This window comes from Zosterops lateralis (assembly GCF_965231275.1).
Source record: "Zosterops lateralis genome assembly, chromosome: 4".
Taxonomy (NCBI): Eukaryota; Metazoa; Chordata; class Aves; order Passeriformes; family Zosteropidae; genus Zosterops; species Zosterops lateralis.
Window position 1 is genome coordinate 68,063,829 of NC_139765.1, and position 12,928 is coordinate 68,076,756.

At 42.0% G+C, this 12,928-nt stretch overlaps 1 protein-coding gene across 2 annotated transcripts in view; it reads left to right on the top strand.

Moving 5' to 3' along the window:
- The first annotated feature begins 4,133 nt into the window (after positions 1-4,133).
- Positions 4,134-12,928, top strand: part of USP6NL (USP6 N-terminal like) — a 112,540-nt gene continuing 103,745 nt past the window's right edge. The window contains exons 1-2 of one of the 2 annotated variants that reach the window (XM_083860075.1): positions 4,134-4,238; positions 9,159-9,248. In XM_083860075.1, the coding sequence (XP_083716201.1) occupies positions 9,245-9,248 (4 nt within the window). In that variant the 5' untranslated portion in view covers positions 4,134-4,238; positions 9,159-9,244. Of the gene's footprint in view, positions 4,239-4,587; positions 4,660-9,158; positions 9,249-12,928 lie in introns of those variants that run through there. The other variant, XM_083860076.1, reaches the window with a different exon arrangement.

The window sequence follows — 12,928 nt, forward strand, 5'->3', positions numbered from 1 at the left end:
TTGACTTGCTTTTGACATTCTGGTGGTTATGAGTGAGTGATAATAAACTTTAATAATGACTGTGCTCTGAACACCGACTCTATAAATACTGTCATGAGATTCTGGTTTCTTGTCTTACTGTAACTCTACATCAGATATGCACTTTATAAAAATGTATCTTTCAGCTACTCTCCTGGAAAATCACAATAAGGCACACAAAAGATGAAGCTGATGTTTTGTGGTGCCTCATTGCCAATAAGACCTAATCTTCTGTCTTATCTCTTCTTTTTCTTCGTTTTATATTCTACTTTTCTTTGATTTGAAAATTTTATGATTTGATTATAGCTTTTCCCTCTCTTTCACCAAATCTCTTTGCCTTCTGCTGTGGGAACAGGATGAAATCTTGTTAACAAGAACATAAACCCCAGGTTCAGGCAAATATCCTGATTCATGTTTTAAAGTTCATCCTGTGCTTCAGTTTAGATACAACCACACGTGTCTTCCCCAGCCAGGCTTCCTGGGTTTTGCATTTGCACAGCCAACTGTGCACTGTATAAGTTCTGTAACATAGGATATACAGGTAAGTGACACATTTTGGTGTTGTGATGTTTCTCAGTGCACTGAAAAACTACTTGGTACTAAGGAGACTTTTAAAAAAAGGGTTTTGTATTGTGTAAGTGTATTAAATGTTGTTCTGTGTGTAGTTTTCAGAGACAAAGGATATTGAAAGCTAAATCAACATAGAAGAGAGAGAGAGAAGGAAATGAGAGAATATTGAAGTAACAGAATAAGACAGAAGGAGGTGAATGGGAAAAGCCAGAAAATGCTAGAGGAGACAGAAAATTTGGGAAAAAAGGAAGGAGAATTAAGAAAATCTGTCTTGACAGACAGAGGGGACAGAAATAGCCCCTTTCATCAGGCATCAAGCACAGCACACATTCAAATCTGATTCCCATGGCAGGAGCCACCAAAAGCAGGAAGAGAGGCCTGAATGGGTGAAACCTGAACCTCAACAAAGCAGCAGAGCCTGTGGACAATGGGATTAGCTAAAGGCAAAGTGAACAATCCCAACCAAAAGGAAAACAGTCCTTTAGGCAGCCAGAATTACTGAAGCAAAGGGCAAACCGTCCTACTCCAAGTCCCACCTGACTCCTGCTTTTAACACAGCCCTTCCCATGTAATGCAGCATCTCCACGTGGGCTGATGCTCCCGTGTGTGTACAGGCAAAGCTCTGCCTAAATCATCACATCTGCAGAGCTCCTGCAAATGGCAATGACATGATCAGGCAAGGGATGAGCTGGAACTAACACCTGAAACCCACCACTTTCATTTCGGGGAAAATAAACAAAAGCAAACCCAGCAGGTGGTATAGCAGCTGAGTGCATTTAAGCTTGTAAAATACTGAAGATTAGGAGCAGCTTTTTTTGGGAATAAAAAGAAGGGGCAGAGCCACTGTGATCTATTAAAAAAAAAAAAAAAGGCTTTTGGTCTTCCTGGAGAGATTGATAAAGGATTTAATCACTCTGGATCTGCTGTAAATTGTGCTGAGTTCCATCTGATCTGTATTTAATAAATAAAAATGAGATTAATTTATTACTCATATTGTAATTTTACTCCTGGTTGTAATGTTGATCCCCTGTTCTGCACCTTTTGTACAGCTCCAGGGCCTGGAGTTGTTGCTCAGAGGCACGTGGCACTAAGTGGGTGCCTTCTCCAGCTGGTGAGATGCCACCTCAGAGCTCCTGGAACCCCTCAGAGGTCTCTGTTCCCCACAGGCACCAGGGACTCTCCTCCTCTCACTTGGCTGCAGGTGTAGCCCTGGAGTTATGCCCAGCTCCTTCATGTTCAAGTCATGATGTTCTCCTGCTGCGTTGTCCAAAAGACTCCAAAATTTTTTTTTTTTTTTTTTTTTTTTTTTTTTTTTTTTTTTTTTTTTTTTTCTTTTGCAGAAAGAAGGAACAATTAAATGTTTTCTCTTCCTTTCTTTCCCTCGGCTGGGGCATGGAGGGAATTCAGAGCAGAGGGAAAGGGCCTGGCTGGGAACTGTGCTGCTGCATTTGGGCAGCCTCTCTCATGCCTTGGGGAGCACAGACATTGTTTGGGGTCATCATCTGTCCTCATCCAGGACTGGGATGTCCCCTACTCCAGGAAGAACAGGAGAGGTTCTCCAGATCCATTCTATGATGTGAAGCTGTGTTCTACTCATCTCCATTTCTAAATCCTGCTTGTTTTCCAGGTTTCTGATCTTCTTACGCAATGGCAAAGTGTTGTACATCGAGGAGCAGGAGCTACACCTGATCTGCTGGTTACATACCTGGCTACACCTGCTCCCTGTCCCTCCTGGCCTGGAGAGGTTTGGACATAACATCATCCCTTCTACTGTGCCTAGGGGCTTGTCCACGGGAAACAGGAGCATTTATCCTCTAAGAGCTTCCTGTGGTAGTCATTCCTCCTCTCAAAGCACATTCCTGGAAAACCCACCAGGGCAGAGTTGGGTTTTCTGTCCCAACTCCTCATGTTTTCTCCATGCAGGTAAAACCACAGGTTACCTTGTGGAGTGTCCCCTCTCTCTTAGCCTGCTCCTAATAGCAGAGACTCTGGTCTGTACTGGTAGGGCATGGAACATTTCCTCTTGAAGCTCCTCTAAAACTTCTGGTGGCCCTCTTTAATTTCCTCTCTTGAATTCCAGAAATTCTCCCGTCAGCCTTTCCATGGATGAGATGTAGGCCCATAATAGGGTGGAGATAGTTTCTTCATGTGTTGAGTCTGCCAAACCAGAATGCCCACATCTTCCTCTCCCTCCTTCCATGCCAACACTCCCAATGACTTGGCACATGACCACATGTTTTGTGTACAGTGGACGCTGTCTGGATTATTAGGGAATCGCTCGTTATCTGAAAAGATTATCTCCAGCAGGGCTAATTCTCTCAGGCACCAAGTACATTCCAAGTGTTCCACTTGTCTTGGAGCACTGAAGTCTTCCTTGCAAGGGTATAATTCCCTCACACTTGATAAGAGTTGCCTCCAGAGGCTGAGAGTTCCTGGTCTTTTCCTAATCCTCTGGCCAATACCTGCATCCCAGGACAGGGATCCCAGTTGCTTGGCTTCGTTACCATCCAGTGATGCTCCATTAGGCACGATAAGTTTTGCCAAATATTCAATGATTTAACTTGAAATAATCTTAAAAGAAATAATTAAAATCACTTCCAAAGGGAGGAATTGTTGGAAATTAAATCACTTTCTGAATTAATTTCTTTAAAGTAACTGTTTTAATTAATCAAAAGCAGTGTAACTTTCTACTTTAGCCAGCACGTCGCTGAGTTTCTTTTGACAGACTTATTGTTAGATCACTGAAACTTTCAGTTTTGCTAAACTAACCCTGATAAGCTTCAATGACCAAAGGAAAGCTGGACACCAAGGATCCAAAATTTATGGGTCTCTAAGGACATATTGGAGTAACGAAAAGAGACTAACAAAGACATTACAGCTTAAGCATTGTAGACTCTCTTGGGGAAAAATTGATACAAAGGCTGAAAAATGTGAACTAATTACCACTAGAAGCAAGAAACCAATAACTAATAGAATAGTAATTAAGGAAGAGAATTATTCAATTTAGAACCAATGAACAGTAATTTGTTCACTGAAAACGTGTGAGTGAAAAGTTTTGGAAATGGAGCGCACGTTGTGGCTGGAGTTATCTGCTTTGCACTGAGCTAGGAATAAAGTAATGCCTATTGTCCCACACTATAAAATAGAGTTGGGGAGTTTAATTTATCCCGATGTTTTTGGTTCTAAGGAGCCCAGAAGTGAACAGAGGAGAATGGGTATCCATTCTGAGAGCCTTGGTGACTCACACAGCACAGCTCAGGAGTTTCCGAGCAGCCAGTTTAATTTATTCCGATGTTTATGGCTCTAAGGAGCCCAGAACTGGACACAGGAGGGTGGGTGTCCATTCTGAGAGCCCTGGTGGTTCACACAGCACAGCCCAGGAGTTTCCGAGCGGCCCCGGCCCGTTCCCCGCTGTTCCCCACAGCCGCTCCCGGCCCCGGGCGGGCGCCTCGTCCCCAGCCCAAGATGGCGGCGGCGGCGGGTCAGCCCTGTGGGAGGGGCGGGGGCGGGGAGGGTTTCCATAGCGGCGGTGTCACATTGGGGCACTTCCCGGTCGGAGGCCGCCAGTCCCGGGGCAGCGAGCACGGACGCGCCGCTGGGGAAGGCGGCGGAGGAGGGAGGCCCCGGGAAGAAGAGGAAGCCGAGCAAAGGTAGGGACAAACCGGGACTTTGCTCCGGCCATTGTGCGGCCCCGGGGTGGCCGGCTGGACCCGTCCATTGCGGGAGTGCGGGGGGGCCCGCGCGTGTGTGTGGAGGTGCCGCGCCGGACCCTCCATTGAAGCGCGCGGGTTCCTCCCGGCTGAGGGGAGGCGGGCGCTACCATCCTCCCCCGGGGGGGGGGGGGGGCGCACCCCCCGCGGGGCCAGGGAGGTGGAAGTGGCGGGAGCGGCTCCCGCAGGGTACTGGGGTGCTCGGACTGTTCCATTTCCCGGCGGAGGGGTGTTTGTGTTTTTGGAAGCTCCCCTGCTCTTTCTGCTGGGGAAGGGGGGGCGCGCGGGGGGCTGCGGGACGCGGCGGAGCCGGGAGTGCCCGGGGGAAGCCCTGTGGAGATGCCCCTGGTCCCTTTGCAAGGTTGGAGTGAGGGGCCGCAGTCAGAGCGGGGCTGGGGGTCCTGTGTGTGTGTGTGTGCGGGTGTGCGCCTGAGGCAGTCACGGCTGCAGGTCGGACACTTGGGGCCTCCTTGAGGCCCCCCTTTCCCGGCCATGTGGGAGGCGACACCGCCACCCCGCTCGGGAGCAGGGAGGATTTCCATGGCTGAACCCTTTAATGTGACTGTCTGGCACTACAGTTCTCTCTGTACCTGCTCCCTCCCCTGCTTTTTTTTTTGTAATACTTCAGGTATGTGTTGGAAAGTACCAGGCTGGGACAGGGCTCAGCCCTCAGTCTCCGTGGCCCTCTCCCAGCGTTCAGTCTCCTCTGGGACTGCCAGCAAAGAGCCAACAATTATTATCAGGTGTTTCAGGTTCTTTCTGCGGTGTGGATGGCTGCCTGGAGAAAACCACCGAACTGCCGGCTGAACCAGAGTCAAGTGGTGACTTTAAAGTCGCTGTCTCCAAACTCCTGCACCAGTTGTTCACCCGCAAATGCTCGAAAATAACTTTCTTTGTGCCATTTACTGCTTGGAGGAGGCAGCTGCACTGAAAGCTGGCTGTAAAGGGTGCTGGTTTTCAGCTTTCACTGAATTACTAAACAAATCCACGTCTGCCCTGTTCACAACAAATGTGTCTCGTGGAGGATCATTTCCAGTTAGGATAATTATATTAAATAATTGTTTTCTATGGTTTTCTAGCTTGCTGCGCGCCCTGCAATCTAGAGCTGCTGTGTGACAGTCGAAACTCCAACTCTGCCAGGCGTGTGTGTATTAAAGGCAGCGGCCAATCAGCAGTGCCTGAAACTAAAGGCGATTTGCCTCGACGCTTTGTAGTGTAAATATTCCTGCTATGAACAAAGGAGGGTGTGTCGTTTGGCTTGTTTCATTTGTACTTCCATGTGCTTCCTCATCTGTGGCCAGTCAGTGATTCTGTGTAGGTTCTGAAACAGTAGCGATTTCACTTTGTTGTGAATTGTGCGTTTGTGCTGTCCTGGGCATTTTACTGAGCTGGGGTGTTCAGAGGCTCGGTGCTATAGAAGGCATTTTTGTTATGTTCTTTTTAATAACTGTGCTCTGAAGTGACTTAGTTTTGCTCCTTTTAAAGTTTCACTGTTTCTGATTATAACTTTTAAGTTCACTCAGCTGAGATGCAGCGAAAAATAGGTGTTTAGTAGAACTGCCTTTTAACCAGCTGTTCCTCTGCCCTCTGATTACACAGCACAGAAACCACCACTTTCAGACTTAATGTTTTGCCAGCCAGCTATCTGTGCAACTCTAGAACACAGTGCTTCTGAAATCTCTGTTTTCTGTGAGGGGCCATAATGTTTGGTTTAAAGAAGATGGTAAATGACACTAAAATACTGATTTGTGCAAGGCAGGCTCTCTTTGGACTGTTTTGTCTTTATGTGTTCAAGCAGTGCAGTTGCATGCTGCTCCTGTGATTCCTGGTTCTTGGGAACTGGAGGTATAAATTCTTAATTTTAACTCCTTAGTATCTAAGTTAAACAGATACTGCAATAGCACACACACACAGGTTAGATGTGAATCTTTAATTGCCAACTTAAAGGAAAGTCTTTTCTCTGGGTAGAGTCAGACTGCATAGAAGTACAATCTGCTGTAATTTGTTTTGCAATCTGGCTCCTGCTAATTATCCTGAAACAGAGTGTTGGGTAAAAAACAGACCTGGCTCCAGCTATGAAAAAAAACAGGTAATTGAATGTATTATGAGTGTGTGTGAATTGAAAGTTGCAAAGGGCTTTGCTCACTGCAGGTGTTCCTTTCAAATCTCAGCTGAAATGCCAATAGTTTCACAGCTACTGAATGTGATACTCCCAAGAGTGAGGAGATGTCACTAGAGGAAACATGGGATGGAATACAAGGGTTAGTTTCTCAGGAAAAGACAAAGATCAAAAGTATGTGTGGGTGGGTTGGTGGTTTTTTCCTTTAATTTTTATTATAGCCTTGTTGATTGTAGGGGAAAGCAGAAAGAGTGTCAGACACTGTTTTGAATTAAAAGTTTTTCCAAGATGGTGTCTTTGAGAAAGACAATGAACAGGTAATAGACTCTGTCTTTCTGTTTTGTGGTAGTTGGGATTCTTTACAGGGGAGAACCCTGCGAGCACTGAAATAAACCAGGCTGGCTGAGAAAGCAAAGGGAAGTTTAGTTTCTAACACACATCCCTAGGAAAAGGAGTTGCTGTTGCAATAAAGTAGAAAGCAGGGACTGTGCTGTTTGATTGTGTTGACTTTCAATACTGCTTGCTGTTGCTGTACTCAAAATTACAGATGAAAGACAAAACTTTACTTTTTAAAAAAATTATTTACAAGGGAAATGATAAAAAACACACATGTGGTATTATTTCAGAGAACAACAATTGAATTTACCAGAAGTCTGTGCTGTCTGCTAAACAGATGCAACAGCTAAACAAAATATTTGGAGACTGAAGGCAATACAGGAGTAGCACTTCAGGGCTGGGATTCAGGGGTCAGGTTGCTCTGGTGCACTGGAGATTCACTTTTCACACATTTAGGTAAAACAGAGTTTCTATATTGTCCCCATCTCGTTTCCTCCCTGTTACGTGACAAGGTTTTTGTAAGTGGTGAGGGTGCATAATTAAGCTATTATTAGCCTTAAGTGGTTTTCAGAGCTGCTGTTTTGTTTTTTCCTAATGAACAGCCTTTTCCTGTACACACACGCAATAAAATGTCATGTAACACGATGTCTCAGAGGCAAAGTACTGTTAGTTCATATTTACAAAACTAAGGTGAGATAATGCCTTTGGAACATCAAGTTGAATGGGAGACCCTGGTCTTCCAGTTGATTATGCATAAAATTCAAGAAGAAATTGGACACAAAGGTAGTGGGAAGCTGGTCAAAAGTGCTTTGGACTTGGTCTGAGGGATGTCTGGTCCATTTGATGGTCTTAACATAATAGATGTTTTTAGCCCAGTAAATAATTAAATGTCATGGAAGTTATATTTGCTAATTTTGGCACCAGCAATCCAGAGGAAGCTGACAAGGCTGCTGTTCTAATGATATGTTTTAACAGACACTTAATTTTTGATTGGGCTGTATCTGCTTAAATATTTAATTTAGCAGACATTAATGGAAAGTTGACAGGGCCTGCAGTTCAAACTGTTCTTCACTGCTCGTAGCATCTCATGGCTTTGTGTTCATCTCTGCTTATTTAGAATGTTTGTGTGTGGATTTTTTCAGCTGCTTTCTTTCCCTACTGAGTCTCTTCCCTGTGTTACTTTTTCAGTGCAAAAAAGTTGGTTGTAACTTTCCGTCTGCAGCTTTACCAAAGGCTTCCTTTTGGATTTCTGTCGTGGTGTGTGTGGCTTTGATGTTTAATTTATTATTTTTTAAATTGTTTTAGCAGTTGATAAAGGAGCCTTCTTGTGATGTCCTGTGGTAGTTCCTGTACTACTTTGCCATATGCTGTAGATCTGTAAGGGTTGTGTGAAGTCATAATTTAGGAAAAGTTACATCTCTTCTTATATCTTTTTGCATTTTACTTTGCATTTTTTTTTCTTTGAGCATGAAGAGATTAGGACAGTTGAGACTTGAATCTGAGCATAAGATATCTGGATTAGCACAGGTGGTGAGGTTCAACAGGTTCTATATGGTTTTGAAAAGAGGAAATATGTAATATTCCTTAATTTACAGATTTGTGCTGGTATTAGAAGGAAACGCTGTATAGGTTAGTAGATGTGTTGGATTTCTTCTTTTCATCTCAGCTGTGAGGTGAAGTTCCATTTAACTGTTCTACCAGACTTGTGTAAACTTGCTTTTAGCAGCAGGAGGGAGATTATATAATAAATTTTTCAAAATGTACTTGCTGTGCTGTCATTGTTGGAGATTAAGTCCTCTATATTTGGCTTCAGGGAGGGCCAGGCTTATTGTCAGTGACTCCATCTGCCCTACTTGGGTATCCTTTTCTGAAATCGATGAGGAATTAATGGAACTGTAGGTTTATAGTTGCTAGAAATGGGAACTTGTTCAGGTTTTGTTTCTGAGAAGGAAATGCTGGATGTCAGTGCCAACCTGTGCCTGTTTAGTAATCTTAATTCTTGTGTTTTAAAAAGTGGTTTTGCCATCTGAGGTTGGTGAAGTAAAATACTCCTTTGGAATTTTCAGTTACTCTATCTATGTTGTAGTCTTGTACTTTTAACCTTTTAACTGCTCCCAAGAGATAACAAACATTATCTTTTATAGCACTTTTTTTTTTTTTAGCACATACTGAGGTTTATAATGGGATTGTTAGAAGAAGGTGCAGGTTTCGAGTGGATAAACACCTAAATATATCCATAAGCAGTAAAGCTCCCCAGTCATAACAAAAACATCTTTGTTTTCCTTTTTTTTTTTAACAAGGAGGATGAAAATAGAGTAGAAAAGGCAGTTTATAGGTAAACATATATTCTAGTGATTTGAAGCTGAAAAAACGAATCTTTATTTTTATTTTCCTCCCACCTTCAGGACATGTATACCTCTGAGAAACCTTCTCCAACAAGATACCTTGCTTCAAGACCTGTCTTGGATTATATACAAAGAAGTTTCCAGTCATGAGTAAGTACATTTCTTTATTTCAGAAAAAAACCAAACCCCTTAGGTTATAGTTTAGAAGAACTGTTTCAGATTTTGGGAGGTGGTTATTCCTTGAAAATATTCATACTGAGTTTTGTGTCTGCAGTCCTGTAAAAATAACCAAATAAAGGTGAGATTTGGCAGATGCCATTTTTAATCTGCAAATTTTTGATCAGTGTGGGCTCTGTAAGACTTCTCTGTAGTCTGGTCTCATTTTCAAGAATTTGAGTCCTCTGACAAGATGATGTTTGTTTTATTCAGTATAAATAAAACATGTAACTGAGGTAAAAATGCCCTGGGTTTGCTAAGAATTCTGAAATTTATGACTGCCTAATAAATTAAAATAACTGGTAAAAATCCAACGTAAAATGAATGGACTTCATTTTATAGGAAAAAAATAAATACGTTACACAAAATCTGGTATAGAGGTTTGATCCCAAAGGAATTCTGGCCTGTATTGGAATGATCTGAGCCACAGAAAAGTGTGACTTAATATCTGTTATAGTGGGAAAAAAACAGATGAAAGATACTGGAAGTTTTGCTTTAGTCATATCTGATGGGTGAGATAACCTCTTGTTAGTGAACTCCTTTGAGTATTTCAAGGTGTCCTAAGTTTTGCAGATGTGAGGCTTCTTCATGCAGCTTTTGTCAGCAGTGTTACTTGGCCTTGCCTCATGTAGAAATAAAGATAAAACTCCATTTGCACAGGAACTGGATTTGTAATGTAGCTCAGCTTCAGCACAACTGTACTGAATGTGCTGAGGGAAAAGCATCTTGTTCATAGGATAATTATATCCTGTGTTAGTAAAATAAGATGATTTGAGTTTCTGGGAGGAAGTGAGTAAAGAAAATTGTTGGTTAAATTTCTTGTCAAACTAAATGAAAAATGATTGTTCTTGACAACTGGAAATAAAAAAGAATGATGAAGGAAATGCTTACTAAATGCAGCAGAGGAAAAATTATACAAAAAAAAAGGCCTGGAAGAATTGCTGAACTATAGGGTTCATGGTGGTGTAGCTAGAACCACTTTAGTTTTTATACAGATTTATTTCTATTCTTATACAGATTTATTTCTATTTTATTTCATATTGCTGTTGACACTTGCTTACTTTCTGATGTTTAAAGCTTTTGCTGTATTGCATAGAGGACAATTTTCCAGGCAGTTACTGAAGTACTGGAATATCCTGATTTGTCAAACACTGTATGTGAATCTTCATTTGTTTTATAGAGCTTTTCATATGCAGTCATTGCCTTGTGTGGAGTCTTACCCATAACAAATACCTGACTCAGAGTTGGTGTGTGAAGTTGGTTTGGGTACAGCACACACAGGCAGTGCTAGAGCAAAACACCCTTGGTTTGGGTCAGGTTTTGGGCTGATTCCAGACTGGAGGGTTCAGCTGTTCATTAGGAAGAATGAAGACTTATTCAAATGCAGGGCAGCATTTTGAGAGTATTTTTGTGGTGGTCAGTAATGATGTTCAATGCAGCTTGTGGCTGCTGAAGCCTGTGCTGTGATGGGCTTCAAGGGCACAGCACAAAGTGCCACTCTTGAGAAATATGGTTTGGAGAAGATTAGATGTTTTAAATCTGGCTGATGTTGAATTTCTTAGTTTGTGGTTTACTTGAGAGAAATTTGAGCTATAAGCACAATCCTCCTCTGTCCTAACTATCTCAGTCAATAAAGTATCATATCTTATGGAGCTACATTTATTTGCATAGTTCTGTATATGTGTGCTTGTTCACAAAATCTGTGAGCACCTAGAACAGCTGGATGTATTGAAAATGGTGGGAGTCTCTAGTATTCCTGAACTGTGCATCACCTTGTGCCATTCAAACAAAAACTCCATCTAAATGAGGTAATCTCAGCCTTCAGAAGGCCAATAAAAACTCCAGAATGCTGTTATGTGCAGGCTACATGATTGAATCCTACCTGTTATTTTCTTGTGATGAACTTGATTCAATACATATTTCCATGGCTCTTTGTGAAGGGCTGTGCTAGATGCTGAGTCCTAAAATGATTAAATCCTTTTTCTAGTATCTATCCTAAATTTCTTCACAGGCAGATCATGTCTAATTGTGTTTTTTGCCAACTTTATTCACTAGCTTAAGTAATTTTTTACCATATAATATTTGTTGTTTACCGTATAAAACTTGTCACATAAAGCTTATTATTTTATTTAAATACCTTGTAGAAGTAAACCTGTTAGTATCCTGGTACTTATGAAAGCACACACATGCATACTTTTAAGCCAGTGATCAGTTAATTTTTTTTTTTTTGAAAGTGAATGAGAGAACTACTTTTTTTGTTTAATTTTTTTTAATAGTTACCAGGTGTGTAAGTGCCTGCTTGGGATCCTCTTGTACTGGATCATCCCCTGTGTTGGAGAAGAGCATTGACAGAATTGCCAAGTTCACCATTCTTGGTGGTAGTTTGTTGTTGAACGATACAAAAAATCTGTTAAAACTGAGGCAGTCCCTCAGTTAAGGCTTTTATTGCAGTGGAACAGCTTTGTAAATGTTTGTTTTCATAAATAAGGGTAAGACAGATTTATATTTGAAATTGTGCTTTTCCACCGTGTGCCTTATAGGACACTGAGGTCATATTCTTAAAGGGTTTGTAATAGTGTCAAGTGTAGCTAAGTGAAGTTGATTATTGCTTTGGTTTGTATTTAAAGATAACTTTTCAGAGAAATCCTGACGGATGCAACCTGCCCAGAATGTCCCACCACAGAAAGAGTTGATTTAACCTACTTTTTCTCCAGATATTTATTGGCCAGAAAATGTGTAGTGTCATGATAAATCCTTAATATTATAAACTCTGCTCTTTATTTTTGGGGCTTTTCCTGTGCTTTTCTCCTTCAAGGAAAGGTCAGTACAATTAAATTATTTGAGCTGCTGCAGTGAAACTTAAGGTTAGTGCACACTATTGCAACAAGATGCTGACATCACATTTTTCCCCTTATACGTATAAGATGCAGTGCCAACTTATATTACAGAATATTTCTTTCCTGACTTGGTCTTTCTGCTTTTAGTTTTATCTCTAACACACTAAAAACTTGATGCTGCATGCAGTTGGGAAGGTCACCTGTTTCTTTGTGCTTCACTCCCATCCATTCAGGTTTTCTTTCTGTTTGACTGAGGGTAGGAACACGTTTTGTGTGAGGGAACACATTTTGAGAGATGCTGTGCAATGTAATCTTACATTCTGCAAATGGTTGGTGTGTCCTGGTAATGATGGGGGCAGTTTGTGCCTCAGCAGTTCAAATCCAGCCCACAGTGCTGTGATTAAAGGCTGCTTCTGTTTGATGGTTGGTTACATACCTTGACCTCTCATTACAGCTCTGGCTTTCTAGTCTGTGTTCACAGAGGAACCTTATGGTTTTGGGATTTCTAAAAACATAGAATTCTTTTTTTTTTTTCTTTCTGTGTTCTTGTAGTGTATGTACAGAAGTAAGAAGTAGTTTTGGCTGTCAATTTCTCTGATCATGAAAAATGAACTTGGGAATCAAAACAAACGTTAAGCTCAGCCATAACAGATCAGTGCTGTAGCGAGTCCCTCCAGGCCAGGTTGGATGGGACTTGAAGCAGCCTGGTCTAGTGGATGATGTCCCTGTCCACGGCAGGGGAATTGAAACTGTATGATTTTAAGGTTCCTTCCAACC